Source organism: Camelina sativa, chromosome 11, assembly GCF_000633955.1.
Source record: "Camelina sativa cultivar DH55 chromosome 11, Cs, whole genome shotgun sequence".
In the NCBI taxonomy this organism is placed as follows: domain Eukaryota; kingdom Viridiplantae; phylum Streptophyta; class Magnoliopsida; order Brassicales; family Brassicaceae; genus Camelina; species Camelina sativa.
In genome coordinates, this window is record NC_025695.1 from 27,250,100 (window position 1) to 27,267,586 (window position 17,487).

The 17,487-nt window shown below is 36.7% G+C and overlaps 1 protein-coding gene across 11 annotated transcripts; it reads right to left on the reverse strand.

Moving 5' to 3' along the window:
- On the reverse strand, positions 12,394 to 15,084 carry LOC104724389 (dnaJ protein ERDJ2B-like). 11 transcript variants are annotated; one of them, XR_002033838.1, is made up of 8 exons: positions 14,660 to 15,084; positions 14,380 to 14,514; positions 14,242 to 14,289; positions 14,019 to 14,166; positions 13,425 to 13,440; positions 13,210 to 13,331; positions 12,750 to 12,921; positions 12,394 to 12,672 (listed from the first exon to the last, which is right to left on the reverse strand). XR_002033838.1 is itself a non-coding variant. In XM_010442867.2 (4 exons), the coding sequence occupies exons 1-4, from the start codon at positions 13,493 to 13,495 to the stop codon at positions 12,667 to 12,669; spliced, it is 366 nt and encodes a 121-aa protein (XP_010441169.1). In that variant the 5' UTR covers positions 13,496 to 13,784; the 3' UTR covers positions 12,394 to 12,666. The 11 variants fall into 11 exon arrangements, 3 of the variants coding, with proteins under 3 accessions (XP_010441169.1, XP_010441171.1, XP_010441168.1); XR_757646.2 differs by having other exon boundaries at positions 12,750 to 12,848; positions 14,380 to 14,560; positions 14,660 to 15,083; XR_757647.2 differs by having other exon boundaries at positions 14,271 to 14,289; positions 14,380 to 14,560; positions 14,660 to 15,082.

A 17,487-nucleotide genomic window follows, 5' to 3' on the forward strand; every position in this document is an offset into this window, starting at 1 on the left:
AAAGTATATATCTTTGTTTTGGAAGAAGAGATGTTAGAGTTTTACAAATACTAAACTGCAAACTAAAAGACCACAAGAGTAAAATACATATCTTTGTTCGAAATGCTTCACGATGGAGCAAGAATAATGAAGATGTTTCTTTGATGAAGAGATTGAAATTAGGAACCAATATGTGAAACATTTTTCTTCTTTTTTATTTACTCGTAGTTTTAATGCTACATAAGCATAACTATGATGTGATTTTGAATATGGGACAGAGGTGGATATTGAAATATTTTTTGGTTTTGGGTTTGAGCCGGATTATGTTTCAGAGAATTTCATTACGAGATTTATTTGGTATGTTTTGGCCTTTTGCGATCCTAGAATTTTTTATTATTTAAATATTATATTTTTTTTAATGTTGACAAATCATGTTGTTAAGACAAATAAAAAATAAAAAATGATAATCAGTCAACACACGGTTTGATTTTTTATTATTATTATTGCAAATTACTTATAAAAATTATCTTTAAAATAATTAAATAAAAACAAAATAAAAAATAATCCAATACATAAGGGAATGAATTTTTTCAAACTCAGGAGCCGCAGATTTTGATATGATACTTTTCGGTACTTGGGGATTATCGAATTAAGGTTAGTTTTTATGTCCACTCTTTTTTCTAGCGCTAACGTAAAAGACAGGGCAAATGAGAGTTGTCTTCAACTCTTCAAGTAGACTATGTAGATACTTAGGATGTAGGATTAGTTTAATTGGAAAAAGATCTAGTTGCTCCGAGATGGAGAAATGAGCGGATGGACTAGAATTCGCACAATTTTTTATGCGTAATGAAGAACATAATAGTGAGAAACTTTTTGATGTCAGTTTAAATCTCTTTCAGTATTGTAGATGTATGTGGGTGTGAGATCGAGAATTCATTCCACTAGCCCATCCTCTTTTACTATATGGAATACATATTCTTTGACCGATTGTCAAATAGTTGAGGCCGTCAACTAAATCATGTTTTTGACATATGGAACATAACATTAGTATTCCTGGCTTGGCAAGATAGCTAATCATGTGAACACATCACATTCATCGAAGTAAAGCATGTATTTCATGATTAAATAAGGCACAAGTGTCTTGTGACATCCAATGGTTGAGCTAAGAAATCAGTTCATCAATGTCAAAAAAAATTTCAAGGGATCAATTGAGTTATTAATTTTTTTATAAGAGCCAATTGTGAAAATGCAGCATTTAAACAAGTGGATGAACTATTTCAAAAGGACAGAGCACTTCTACAAGAACAGAGTATTAAGATATCTATGTCAGCTATTAGTAAGAAAGGATCCAGAAGCAGGAGATTTCACGAAGGCTTAGAAGACACTCAATGCTTCTAGAAGATCAAAGTGCTTCATGTTTACATTAGGAATGTAACCATGAAGAAAGAGGAAAATTTCCTTAACTTTAAAGAAAAAGGAAATTGTCCAATTCCTATTAGAAATAGAATAGGCAGTTTGCTTGTTGTATAGCGTAGTCCTAGTTCCATAAATAGGGTGTGAAGGCTGATTGTAAGCTTCAACACAAACAAGAAAAGTTTACCTAGCCGATAAGTTTTAGCTTATAAATAAAGAAGAGCTAAGAAGAACTTAAAGAGGGTTGTGAGGTTTCTCTAGGGTTCTAAGATTTGGTGAATAGTCTTAGAAAGAGAGCTTTGAGAGATTAGAAAATTGTTTAGAATAAACTTGTAAACAGATTTTCTATTAATCAAAGGAGAGTTCAAAGAAATCTCTATCTTATTGTTTTGATCATTCATAATATATTAGTTCTCACACTTTCAATTGGTATCAGAGCGGCATTTGTTCATAATACTACAAGTGATATTCTGCGGACAAGATGGAGAGCTACGAAGATCTGATCAACAACAATAAGGTTGTGTTGGATGATGGAAACTATGGTTTTTGGAAATCGTGGATAAAATCGATAATAGGAGGAATTGATCGTCTCGCCTGGAAGACTGCCCTAGAACAGTGGGAGGAACCGACAATCAAAGATGTAACAGGGAAACAAATACCAAAAACTGAGGCAGACTGGACGGATGAAGAACAAAAGAGATCAAAGTAAAATTCCAGAGCATTAAGTGCTATTCATTGTAGTGTTTGGCAGAAAGCAGTTTGAATTAATTCAGGGATGTGAAACTACTAAAGAAGCATGGGATATTCTTCAAGTTCATTACGAAGGAACAACGAAAGTGCAGAGCTCAAGGAAAGATATGCTAGCTTCTAGATTCGAGAATCTAAGGATGGTGGACCATAAATCAATTTCAGACTTTAGTTCAAGGATTAGAAGATAGTCAAGAAGTTTCTTAGATGTCTTCCCTCAAGGTTCATGGCATGCAAAACAGCCGTCACTGTATCTCAAAATATTGATAGTCTCAGTTATGTCGAGGTGGTTGGAATGCTACAAGCACAAGAGATGGAGCTTAACGGTGTTAAGAAACCGAAGAGGATATCATTAACAGTTAGTAGAGACGCATCTGATCAAGGAGAGGAAAATGTTGTGAGTTTATTGGTGAGGAGATTTGATCGAGCATTAAAAAAGATAGAACAGGGTCAAGGACAAAGGAAGACCGGTTCATTCAAAAAAACTAGTGAAGACAAGAAAGCTGATATGCAGTGTCATGAATGTAAAGAGTTTGGACATTTTATTCGTGAGTGTCCAACAATCAAGCTACGAGAGGCAAAGTGCACAATTTGCAGAGGCACAGGACATACACATGACGAGTGTGTGAATAATCCTAAAACCAAGAAAGAAAAATCTATGATGAACATTGAGGACGAATCAGATGATAACAGTAGTAGTGATTAAGAGCTCATAAATCTAGTGGCTATGGTGGGAATTATTGAATTTGAGAACGGAGAAGAGGTAATTGACTCAGAATCAGAAGATGAAGAAGTTCTCGATATTTTTCAAAGCTACAAGGAAGTACGAGAGACACTTATTGCTCTAAGAAAGGAAAATCAAGGATTGATCAAAGAAAAGCTTCATCTTGAGACAGTAATTGTATCTTTACAGAATGAGCTGGTGGATGAGAAGAAAATTGCTAAAGACTCGATAGATTTGATAAAGGAAAAGCTAGTCTTATCTGCAAAAGCAGACAAGCTTGAAGAAGAACTATGTAAAGAAAGAAAAAAATCTTCAGAATTGCAGTCTGAATTAGATCAACAACACAGAAAGATTCACATGTTTGCAGGTACAAAGCAACTTGACAAGAGTTTGAGCTATGGAAGAACTGAGAAAACTCATAGAGGTTTAGGTTTTACTGAAAACAGAGGAGTCAAACCACGGTTAACCAAATTTGTATCTGCCAGAGTATGTCATTCTGAGATAGAAACACCTAAAATTGTCTCTAATAAGTCCTTAAGCTGCTATTTTTGTGGAAAAATTGGGCACTACAAACGTTATTGCTACAAAGTTTGGGAAAATGCTTATAGCTTAAAGCGTCAAGGAAGATGCTTTTGGAAAGTTTGGATGAAGAAAGTTGATCTATATCAATAAGGAGCGATGCGAACTATTGGATCAGGATTTAGGTGCAATATGGCCATGATTACAAAAGAACAAGAAGACTCGGATCCTTGGTTCTTCGAAAGCGGGTGCTCAAGACATATGACTGGAACAAAAGGTAACTTACAATATATTAAGAAATTAATAGGTGGTAAAGTAACATTTGGAGATGGGAGTCATACAAGGTAAATGTGCAATACATGATACAGAGCTTCCACAACTTGTGAATGTTTATCTAGTTCAAGGGTTGCAAGCTAATATGATAAGTATTAGTCAACTCTGTGACGAAAGATTGTCAGTTTTATTCACGAAAGTAGATTGCAAAGCACTGGATGAATCAAGCAATATCAAGTTGTATGGTGTGAGATGAGGAAACAATTGTTACATGTGGGATAAACATTCAATCAAATGTTACAGTGCTAAAGGAAGTATTAACCTTCGACATCAACGACTTAGTCATATGAATATAAGGAACCTAACTATTCTTGTGAACAAATAGATAATTCGAGGAGTACCAAAGCTTAAAGGAGAAGACAATATGATTTGTGGACCTTGTAATCAGGAAAAACAAGTCAAGATTCAACAAAAAAGATTCCAGAGGTACAGTCAAAGTCAGTTTTAAATCTGGTTCATATGGATCTGATGGGACCAATGCAGGTTGAAAGCTTAGCAGGGAAGAAATATGTGTTTGTGCTAGTAGATGATTATTCCAGATACACTTATGTTCGCTTTATTCGTGAGAAGTCAGATACAGTTGACAGTTTCAAGATCTTAGCTCTACAGTTGCTTAATGAAAGAGGTGGAATCAAGAAAATACGAAGTGATCATGTTGGAGAAATTCAAAATGAGTCCATGAAGGAATTTTGTGAACAACATGAGATTGCACATCAATTCTCGACACCAAGAACTCCACAACAGAACATAGTGGTAAAAATAAATAACAGAACTCTTCTGGAAATGGCGAGAGCAATGATCCATTGAAACAAGGTTCCTAAGAAAATTTGGGCTGAAGGATTGAACACAACATGCTACATAGCTAACAGAGTCTATGTGCGAAGAGATACAACAAAGACTCCCTATGAATTATGGAAAGGAAAAACACCAAATCTGAGCTACTTTCATGTCTTTGGGTGTAAATGCTACACTTTGAATGACAAGGATTATCTTGGCAAATTTGATTCTAGAAGCGATGAACGCATGTTTCTTGGTTATGCTGATAGTAGTACAACAGACGTACAAGTCTTATTATGGAATCCGTTAATGTGGTTTTTGATGATCACTCTGTATCTATAGGAGATGATGATGATTCAGACAGTGATGCAGAGCAAGTACGTATTACTAAAGCACATAATGAAGATTCTGAATTAGACGCTTCTTTTTTGTTGCCTCTGATCCCGCGTCGGTTCTTAGGGGTTAGATACTTCCTTTGACTCTCTTTCTGCTATATAGCCAGGGCAGTTTCTCTTCTTATGTGATAGTCTAAAGCAGTACGTGCAATGGTTTTTTAGGTTTTTATATTCTAGCGTCACTAGAGCTCAGCTACCATCTAGGAATTCAACAATTGTTTCCTTTCTCCGAGGTTGTAGACCACCATTTATCATGACTTTGAGTTTGAGGGATGAGGTGGTAATCTCCATATCGATGATTTCACCTAAAGCTTCTCTGATTAGTTGTAGAATAGCTGGTTGCCATAAATGTTTTGGTAGTCCTTGAATCTCGATCCAGAAAGGCATTTGCAAAGAGAAAGATTATGAGATGATTGGTTCCCATCTCTGCAAGATTACCATCCATTGTTCATAGTGAGACAAGAGTTCTCAAACAAGGGGTAGCAGGTTGATACTAGGATTTTTGTGTGTCTATCCTAGCAAGTTCAATTAACCTTATGCAGTTGTACTACTTAAGGTGTCAATCCAGTTGGGAAAATTTACTAACAATTAAGATGCAATCAAGAAATCACAAGTCAAGCCAATTCAAAGAGAGTGTTTGTCTAACAGTCCTAGAATAATGACAATACAAAACGGAAATGAGTCACAGAACTAGAAACGAGAATGCATGACAAGAAGCGAAAATGAATAAAAACATAAACGAGTCTAAGCATGAACTAAAAAGCAAGAAACGAAACAGTCTCAGGAATGTAATAAAAATCAGAAAGAAAGAGTTCCTAAGGATGGGAGTAATTGATGTCGGTGGAGTATCCTAGTCTATAGAGTATTTAACATGCCACAAGCAAACCATCCCTAAACAATGAACATCACTTCTTAGCTAATCTAATCTCTTAACAGAAGCTACTCAAACTCAACCACTTCCAAACCTAGCTCTCGCTAGAGAAACATGATCAAACATGGCATGAAAAACAAGTTCATTTACGTCAACAAACATCCTAGACAATTAATCTCTTAGGCTAGGAACGTAAGTCTCTGGCACTAGTTGGTCAGTCATTTCATCGAACACCTTTTGGATGCGGAAATGTCTAAAACCCAGTTCCAATTGATCAGAGAAAAACTAGTATTTCTAACTCTAGTCCAGAAGGGAATCATACAATCAAAGCCTAAACACTCTACATCCTAAGATCCTCCACCTAATCTATCCCATCCTTAAGAACTACCACACTACTCAGATCCGAAAATCATCATCAAGGATGCAAACATAGAAAACATTGAAACAAGCATTATTAGGTAGATAAAAATAAGATGAACGACTTTGTAGAAGGAATACAATGCAAAAACTGAATAATCTCAAAGATATCGGAATACAAAGTCTCAGAACGTATTTGGTGGCTAGGTTAACCTTAAGGAAAAGAAAACAATAAGAGATAAAAGATAAGATGTCTCAGCAAAGACTTAACAAAATGTATATATATTAGTCCAACATGGAAAGCCCTAAAACTTAAAACGACAAGGTAAAGCGTCGGTTCGGTAATCTCCTGAAGCGTGTGAAACCAAACGTCTTTCTTCCTGACATGTGCGATCGAGTCCGTCCGCGTCGAATGGAATGCAATGTCATCATGGCTCGGACGGACGCTGGGGAGCATGGCTCGGACGGACGCGCTGGGGAGCATGGCTCGGATGGACACGCTGGGGAGCATGGCTCGGACGGATCCGCTGGGGAGCATGGCTCGGACGGATGCGCTGGGGAGCATGGCTCGGATGGACGCGCTGGGGAGCATGGCTCGGACGGACGCGCTGGGGAGCATGGCTCGGACGGATGCGCTGGGAAGCATGGCTCAGACGGATGTGCTTCCAACGTCTCCTCAATACCTAAAATACTCCAAAATGCACAATGTATGCAAGGATGATGCAAGAACTACCTAGACATGCAAAATGCAAAGAAAAGACTAGAAAATGATGCAAACCAATGAGTTATCCTAGCTAAATGAATGATAAATATATGTTAAGAAGAGACAAAATATAGACATATCACAGGACTAGGGTTTGGGTTACTCACAGGGTGGTGAGATTTTTAGTAATGGATTAAGACTTAAACATGATTAAACGAGCAGAAAAAACAGGTTGTTAGCGGAGGAGGGGAATAGCCTTACCAAAATTTAGAATTGGAAAGTTGAGGCCGGTGTTTTGTGGAGGGGGAGCTGCCAGAAGAACGTGAGTATCCAGCGATATTGTGCAACATTCAAACGGACCGCGTGATAATACTTCTTTTAGGACGAAAGAGTAGGTGAAATCCGTTTTTTTTTTAAACTCCATGCTTCTTTCGGTTGACCTAGGAACTCGTGCTTGGAAGAAAAAATAACCTCTCTCAGCAAGTGACATTCTCTAACGCATTGTCCNACGCTGGGGAGCATGGCTCGGACGGATCCGCTGGGGAGCATGGCTCGGACGGATGCGCTGGGGAGCATGGCTCGGATGGACGCGCTGGGGAGCATGGCTCGGACGGACGCGCTGGGGAGCATGGCTCGGACGGATGCGCTGGGAAGCATGGCTCAGACGGATGTGCTTCCAACGTCTCCTCAATACCTAAAATACTCCAAAATGCACAATGTATGCAAGGATGATGCAAGAACTACCTAGACATGCAAAATGCAAAGAAAAGACTAGAAAATGATGCAAACCAATGAGTTATCCTAGCTAAATGAATGATAAATATATGTTAAGAAGAGACAAAATATAGACATATCACAGGACTAGGGTTTGGGTTACTCACAGGGTGGTGAGATTTTTAGTAATGGATTAAGACTTAAACATGATTAAACGAGCAGAAAAAACAGGTTGTTAGCGGAGGAGGGGAATAGCCTTACCAAAATTTAGAATTGGAAAGTTGAGGCCGGTGTTTTGTGGAGGGGGAGCTGCCAGAAGAACGTGAGTATCCAGCGATATTGTGCAACATTCAAACGGACCGCGTGATAATACTTCTTTTAGGACGAAAGAGTAGGTGAAATCCGTTTTTTTTTTAAACTCCATGCTTCTTTCGGTTGACCTAGGAACTCGTGCTTGGAAGAAAAAATAACCTCTCTCAGCAAGTGACATTCTCTAACGCATTGTCCTTACAAGCTCTTATGTACTGTTTTTTTACCCAATTGGCGAAGGAATTAGTCAAAAAATATATCTTCTTTTCTACTCTCATTTTGTATCCAAGAGATATAAGCTCCTACGACCTTCTTATTGATATGTATTCACATATACCATATTTTATGTATTGCTTTAGAAAATTATCACAACCCAAACATACTACAAATTTTAAAAATATAAAAGGTACTAAATTAGTACCATTCTATTAACTTAAGAAGATTTTTTTTGTTTTGCTAATCTACGTATCATGAAAATTTTGAAATAAAAATAAGAAAAAACTAAAATTTAATATTTTGGTATTTATTTAAAATTGTTGTATCTGTTTGGTTCATATGAGATAATTTGGTCTGAATTATAAACTGATTTTATATTAAGGTGTGACCCATACAAGATCCAAGTTTTGTATATTGCAAAAGTAAACCAATATATGCACTAGGGTTTCAATATATATAAAAGGAAAGGTAGGATTGAAGAAACATGTATAATGTATGTAGAACAGTAGAAGGCTAAAGCTGCAGAGCGCAGTGCAAGACACAGCACATGGCGCAGGGTTGAGAGCATGCAGTAGTGCGCAAAACCACTTGAAAGGAGCAAAATCTAGGGCTAGGACTGAGGGCGCCGAACATAATCTAGTATAGGTTTAAGTTGCCTCCATGGTACTTTGATGAGAGACAAACAATGGAACTGTTTCCTTGGAGATTCTGGAGGTGTTTAAGTAGTAATACATGGAAGGGAGAGTTGAACCATAGATATAGAGAGAGGAAGAACTTTCTTACATGTCTAGCACGTGTCTGAACATTTCTAACAAAAATATTTACAACACAAATCATCTTATAGACATCAATGCTAAAATTCATAAAGCATATTTAACATTTCAAATCCAAAAAAAAAAATTTACAAAAAGAAAATTTTTACCATTAAAAACTTACTTAAATGTCTAGCACGTGTCTGAAAATTTCGAGAAAAACTTACTTAAATGTCTAGCACGTGTCTGAAAAAAATTCCTAACAAACCATAATGATTTCAAGATTCTCATTTCTTCCAACTCATAAGTAAAAATGACTATTTTATCCTTGAACAATTAATTTGACTATTACTTTAAAAATCCTAAATTATAAGAGTAGCCTAATTGACGAATTTTATTTATTGCATGTAAATATTTTTTGGTTGCATTATAGCTACAAAAAAATACACTTTCAATGAAGTATTTTTTTTACATTTATGTATAGTTTCCGTTCAATGTTTTTTCTTATTATCTCTTTTCGTCCTTTTGTATTTCTGATCTCAACCAAAATATTTCTTGATCTCATATCTAGAACTAATCAACTTTTCGATTGTCTTAAAGTTCGAGTTGGTGTTGAAAATGGGGTTGCCGATGAACATCTATGATTAAATTTCATTAACTCTCACTGATTTCATATTGATGATATATCTTATGAACAAAAAGATCATTTCAAATCTCTTGTTGATAGTTTAACTCTTTCTTCTGGTAATGGATGGGCTCAACCTTCTCCTTTGACTGTTGTTCCTAACATCTATCACCAAAATATTATTTCCATCGATTCCAAACAAAAATTCTGATCATCAAAATCATTTATTTCCCAAATTTCCTTCAACTGAAATGTCCTTAAAATATCCATCTATGGGTAACCCTTCCTACTCAAACACCGATGGTTTTGAGGAATCTCAAAATAACATAACTAGCGACCTAAAATTCCCACTGAAAGAAATTGAAACCTAAAATTATGAATAGGAGAGTCAACCTCCAAATTTTTCGTCTCACTTATCATCATTGTGGGGTTGTTAGGCATATTAGGCCAAAGTGTTACATTTTTTTGAGGGAGATAAATCAAATGGAGAAGGTTTATGATGTGAGATTTCATGTTCCAACATGTTATCATTATGAATTTTAAGGACATACTAAACGTAACTGTTTCAGATGCATTCGAGAATTCAGTCATGAAGGTATAATGTGCAAGAAGATTTGTATTAGGAAAGATGATTTGTGTGGAGATGGTGCAATAGGCTATTGATCTCGTTTTGAAAAGCGGGAAAAATTTTCAAGTGTTTTGACCATGTTTTGACTCAAGTAAGGGGAGAATGATGATGTTCTTGGTGATATTGTTTTGGAGCTATAATTGTTGAGTTCACAACCATTTGTCAAAAAGGGGAGAATGAAGATGTAATTGTTTTTCTGATGCACCTTCTGTGTGACACAAGAAGTTATACAAGATGTTGATGTTTTGTGTATGTGTCTAGTTTCTAGAAAGTTTCTGAAGACAAGACAAGAGATGGTTTGGAGGATGAATCAATTGGAAAAAGGACTATTTTATATTTAATAAAATTGGAGTTTGACAAGGAAAAGAAAAAGAGTAAAAAAGAAAAAAAAACTTTTCTTTATGGAATTTGGAAAATTTCTCTTATGTGATTAGGAAATCATAATGATTATATAAGGAGGTGTAGAGGTAAGAAAGCTAAGGCACAAAGAAAAATCTTAAAGAGCTTTTGGAAAGTTTGTGTGATGAAGTATCACGGTGTAGTGCTTAAAAAGCGTATATTTCAAAAATAATCGAAAACCAACCTACAAATTTACAAAAGAAAAATGTATAGTTGTTATATTATTTTGTATGTGTAATCAAGTGTGTTTGTGCGTTGCCGTTAACGTACTCGTTAGAATTGAAGTCTAGGCTAACGGAAAGTTTTGAAACAACCCGATCCGGTTTTTTACTTAATAAAATAATAACTAGTGATTTCATACTCACTAACAGCCTAACCCAATCAATACAACCAGCGGATAACAACCAATATCATTTATCTAATAATAACTAAATGAATCACAACATTATATCAATGCTAATAATGTAACTAAAGTCATAGAACCAGCAACCTAAGATTCGTTCTAGACAATATTATTCATTTCTATCAACCTAACAGAAGCATAAAACACACAACCGAGCAGCTAGAAAATCCTCCTCTTCATTGCATTGATTCCACCATCACACTTTACCTTTACCTACACCAAAAATAACAATTGAGATGCATGAGTATTATCACAAATACTCAGTAAGGCAATCTCCCATCTATTCGGCTATACACACAAACAATAAGATCTCCACAATCAACAAACAACAAAATAAACCAGGAAACACACCAAAGGAAACAAAGCATCAGCCGCCTGCTGGTGTCAGTTGACACTAGCCACCTCGTGTTGACCGACACCCAACTGGTGTCGACGGATGATGTGTCTGTGTTTTATAGAGTTTAACTATTGTTGTTACATTTGTTTTGAGTCTTTTATTGAGTCAAAGAGTGCTTTTAGAGTCTTTTTAGTCCTTTGTGAATTTTTGTAGGTGTTAGGTAGCTTTGGAGGGAAATTGGACGTTTTAAGATGAAAATATGCATTTGGAGCTAAAAGACGAGTTGAAGTGTCAGAAGTTTGGCCTCATACGAAGAATTTTCCACCGTTAGATCCTTATCAATTTTGGACACAAGCTTCATGAAGATGTCATCGGTTATTTCCATGTGGGTTGTTGAAGATCCAACTGTGCGATCAATAGTTATGAGCAATACGGTGAAGACTGATCAGTCTGCCGAGCAGATGGAACAGACGCAGAAGAAGCATCCATGATCGACCGGTCCAAAAAAGGATTGCTCCGGTACGATCAAACTATTTTGTACTGGTAGATCCTGGGACCAGTCGATCAAACTCTTTTTGGACCGGTCGAATCAAAATCTTTTGATCGCACTAAAGCAATCCTCCATAATCGCACTGTTAGATCAAACTCTTTTTGGACCGGTCAAACAAACTTTTTTTGAACCGGTCGATCAAAATCTTTTGATACTAGCTTGGTGTCGATCGAAACTCACTGCAGAATCCCAAAAATGGAACACGGGTGTTGGTATGCTCATATTGTAATACGCTAATGGTACTAACAGTCTTGCATGTTGTACTACTTTAGGGGTCGACACTACAAGAAATATGCGTATTCTTAACACACGATAAACACTATAATAACGTTTTGATAGCGATTTCGTAAACGCTGTTTTTGTCGGTACCATCTTAGAGGGGTCACAAACAATAGCGTTTTTTTCCTATGCTATTAATTCTTTCTCTATAATAGTACTATGTTATAGTTATATTAAGATTATTAGTAGCGGTTTTTATTTGCTATATTACAATAAATTCTAGCAAAATATTTGTATTATAGTTTTGTCAACTGTAGCTATATTTATTATTGTTATAATATATTTTCAAGGCAGCCAAATTTTGCTTAATATCTATGATTTATTTATATTATTATTTATCTACAGCTTTTGCAAAAAATTCAATATATAAGAAAAACTTTATAAAATGAAATACCGTACATATACATTTTAAACATTTCAACCACAATACACTACATATATTACAAGTCTCAAACCAAGTCTTAACCTAACATTACAAGTGCCAGAATCAACAAAAACATGAACCTAGAGACTTTTCTAGACCTTCAACAACTCCTCAAAGAGGCGAGGTGCAAGCTCTAGCACACGCATGAAATCGCCCTGAAGGGCTGGAGACAAGACTCTTGATTCACGAGTTAGCTGGGCATGTATCAACAACTACGTCTATATATAAAACATAGGAAGTGAGTATTTCAGTTTATTAAATATCTAGGTTACGGTTGCGTTAATTTGAAATTCACCTTCACTACGGCAGGATGCTGTTTCCAAAACTTAGCTTGATCTTGCTTCATGTTCTTCAGATCCAAATTTAGCTCACTCCTAACACACATAAAGAGCTTCTGCAAAGGTTTATCATCAGTTCTACGAACTAGAATCTCCATAGCTGCCTTGGTGAAAACTTCCATAACTTTGCTAAAGAACAAAGATTTTAAAACATGTCATACAAACAAACAAAAAATCGATTTGCCATGCACCTATAGCATCACTCGGATGTATATGGGTATGAGTGAATATACGTAGGGGCCAAAGAGGGTTTCATTAGATAATAATATGAACTCCACAAATTATTTCTTGGCCTCCGCAGAGTTCATCAATACACAGATGAATCAACAATATGAAAATAGAAGAAACACTATCAGGAGTAAGAGTTGCAACCATAATGAAGAAAAGAAAAAAGGCGAGAACAGAAAGTAATTTGACCTGGATCTGGATTTTTTGTCGGGATGGTATTGAATGGAGAGCCTTCTATATGCTTTCTTAATTTCAAAATCGGTAACTCCAAGTTCCAGTCCAAGAATACTGAATGGGTCAATAACTTGAGTCTGTAGCAGCCAATAAGGTAAATGAGAAAGTGGATACAGAGGGAGAAAAAGACAAGAGAGCAGCAGGTAATGAGATTGAGGAGAATAAATTACCTGCTGCTTTTGCTGTCTAAGTAAAAAACACCATGGAAACCAAAAACAAGAACCCATATAAGAAACACCATGGAAACAAACAAAGTCTTCCTCAGATCCTCACCGGCAAACCATAAATAAACCCAAAGAACTTTATACCTTTATTACTTGGCCGTCAAATCAGATGAGAGTAGAAGAAACACCATGGAAACAAACAAAGTCTTCCTCAGATCCTCACCGGCAAACCATAAATAAACCCAAAGAACTTTATACCTTTATTACTTGGCCGTCAAATCAGATGAGAGTAGAAGAAACACCATGGAAACAAACAAAGTCTTCCTCAGATCCTCACCGGCAAACCATAAATAAACCCAAAGAACTTTATACCTTTATTACTTGGCCGTCAAATCAGATGAGAGTAGAAGAAACACCATGGAAACAAACAAAGTCTTCCTCAGATCCTCACCGGCAAACCATAAATAAACCCAAAGAACTTTATACCTTTATTACTTGGCCGTCAAATCAGATGAGAGTAGAAGAAACACCATGGAAACAAACAAAGTCTTCCTCAGATCCTCACCGGCAAACCATAAATAAACCCAAAGAACTTTATACCTTTATTACTTGGCCGTCAAATCAGATGAGAGTAGAAGAAACACCATGGAAACAAACAAAGTCCTCCTCAAATCCTCACCAGCAAAGACACCAAAACGACACCGGCACCACATCAACGATTCTAATTACCATCATTAGTTTCTTAAATCTGAAGTAACAGCCAAAGTTCAAAATATAAATCCCACATATATCAATCTTAAAATCCAAGTTAAACGCTTCATACCTGTACATAGGGAGTTGGACACAATATACCTGAGCAGCAACGTGATCCCTTTAAGAAAACACAGTGGTAATATCAAGTAACCTTTGATTGATTAAGCCAGATATGAATAGATAAAGAGGAGAGAAAGAAGAACGAAACCAGGAGCTGCAAGGCATTGATGACTGCCTCCATTTGAGAAGAGGCAGCTGCTTTCACGCTAGGCCCGATATCTGGAGAAGTGTCGACTTTTTGATTGTGATTTTTTTGCCTTTAGCGAAGCCTTAACGAGAATCTCTGCGGAAATCGAGCATGGACAAATCGAATTGGAAATCTCGGCTGCCTATCACCATCAGATTGGGAATATAATCGGAATGCTAGATCTTAAAGTCAAATCAACCAAAATTAAATAAAAACCCTAGATCCCCTTTCATAAACTTACTCGGCAAGATTAATAGAAAGAGACGCCTCCGCCATGCCTTGAAGAGTCACGAGATCTTCATCTGTCGCACCGTACCTTTCCCCTCCATCTTCATCTGTCGCACCGTACCTGGTCGATCGTACCCACCCTTTATCACCGTCGTCGACAAGCTCAAACACTTCATCGCAGCTTCAATTCGTTCTCTCTCATCTCACTTATGACTTCTTAGCCAAAATCTTAGCTTCTCGCTACTCTTAACCCTAGGGAGAAAGAAGAAGAAGATGTGAAGGAGATGAAGAAGAGAAGAAGAAGAGAAAATAAGATTTAGATTTTTTTAGGGTTCTCCATGGATTTTGAAAGAGAAATTTTTTTTTTTTCTTTTGTTCTTTTCGAGTCTACAATTTCTAAGTAAAGTGGGGAAAGACTGATTTTTAGTCAATTTTTAGTAAGTGTTGGCGGAAAGAGTGATTTTTGGTTCCCGCTTCTTTATTTTGGGGTGTAGCGTTTTATAAGTGTTATTATATATATTTATTTTAAAATTTTTATCAGCGATAGCATTTGCGAAATCTACGCTATGTTTTTGTGCTATCAATACTTATATTTCTTGTAGTGCGAATCCACAGAGACTCTAGATGCACAAAATAGACTTAATAATCTTTCAATTATGCTAAACAGAAATAATAATTTAAATATCAATACAATAACGTAATTAAAGTTTTAAAAATTAAATAGAATAAAAGTTAGGCCTAGGGAATGATCTCATAAAATTATGGAATATCAAATCAATCAATCAAACAAGATTCAATCAATTAAAAACCGTTCTTGAACTGCAAACTCAATTGTAAAATAAATCAGTTCTCACTACAAATATTATCTAAGTTTAAAACCAGAAAATCCAAATATCTTTGTAAAATTCAAGTTAAAAAGCAGCTTTTGAAAACAAGTTTAGTTTGTTTACAAATTTACAAAATCAAATCTCTTTGTAAAAAGTACTTTTGCTCATCAAAGGTTTTTTTCAGGAATCAATTCTATTCTCATATCAATTATTTTTCCTAGGTTATTAATTCTAGGTGATCAATCAAGAATTAGTATGAAGAGCAACCAAAGATCAAGAACACAAAAAAAATATAAATCCAGAGAAATCAACAGATCTAATAAACCATAAAATCCCTAATGAGAATCTCTAACCCTAACAAGTGAATTACTCAAGTATCATTGCAAAAACACAAATCAAAATCTGAATAAATTGCATTAAAAAATAGAATAGTAAAGTAAAGGAGTTCGAAATCTCTCTCGGCAGGGTTGAGTTCTGACTTGTCTCTCCAAAAGCTCTTTAAAAATCTCTCTCTCAAAAGTTTACATGTGACAACCCGTCCTGCGGACCCCACTAGTCCCCCCGTCAGCCGCTCCAGCGGACCCCAAGCTGGCCGTGCAGGGCATCGATCTTAACCCCTCACCGTGGAATGGAACTACTCATCCAAATCCACTAGTAGTGACAACTTGTCTTGTGGGAAGGTTGTTAAAGGGTGGGGACCAAGGTTCGAGGAACGCCTGGCGCACCAATAACTTACTGGTGGATTTGGATGAGTAGTTTCAATCCATGGTGAGGGGTTAGGATCGATGCCCTGCAGGGCCAGCTTGGGGTCCGTTGGGGCGGCTAGCCGGGCGGGGGAGGGGGGGGGCTAGTGGGGTCTGAGGGACGGGTTGTCACATAAAAATTGTTCCTCGAACCCTGGTCCCCACCCTCTAACAACCTTCCCACAGGACAAGCTGTCACCAATTGATAAGCTTAAGGATTTCTAAGACCCTAAAATCTTATATATCTAAGACACGTCAGTGACTCAATATTGCAAATAGGAAAAACTTTGGGGCAACTTTGCAAAACTTCAGACTTGAGAAACTCGGACTTGTATTGCATTGCATAGTGCGTAGATCGATGCCAACATCTACATCGATCAATGCAGTCTTCTAAACTCATATCCAAGCTTCAGTCTCTGATACAAGACTTGGTGGTGAGACTTGTTCCGGGATAGAGATGACGGCTTCACAAGCTGGCGGTCACTTCTCTCTTGTGAAGGAAAGATGGTCGATGATGTAGATCTGACACGATGGCGGTCGCTTCTCTCGTGTGGGATCGGTAAAGGGAAGTGTTGGCGTAGCGAAGTACACCACAGAGATATGATTGGTCTCTCATACAGTACACGAACTTAGCCTTGTGGAATCTCACACACAAGACAAAGAACAAGCTTATTCTCTTAAGAGCACTTAAAGAGAAAAAGTAAGAAAATTCAGCGTTTTATTAATATTAAAGGTGAAAAATCATACAACTACTGCAGGGGGACATTATAAGAGTCCTTCAGCTAGCCCTAAGGCCGAAAATAAATGCAAAATAATGCAACAAAGGAAAGCAAATAAAATCAAACACAAAACCATTGTTTTTGGAAAGTAAATAAACTAATTAAAGAAAATACTAAAGTAGACTTGATCTCTCTTGATGAGCATGCCTTCTAGCCGTTGTTGGGGTTGGTGGAACCTGCAAGGATCAAAAATATTGAATAGAACTTACCTGGATGCGATCTATGCCCAATAGATGTTCTCTGAACCACTTCTTGTACTACTCGATGAACTACTTCAGGAGTCTTGTCTTGTATTTGTTTGTTGGCTTGTTTCTTGAAGTAGGGGTCTTCCTGGAGTTCCTCTAGAGTATCTTGATCAGTCTCTTGATGCTCGTCCATCTCCTCTATGTCTTGGTCTTGATCTTCACTATCTTGATCGCTTTCAGAGGTGTAGCTTGTATCAGATGTCTCTTGCAGCTCCAATGTCTTCTCTTGGCTTCTTGAAGTTCCTTG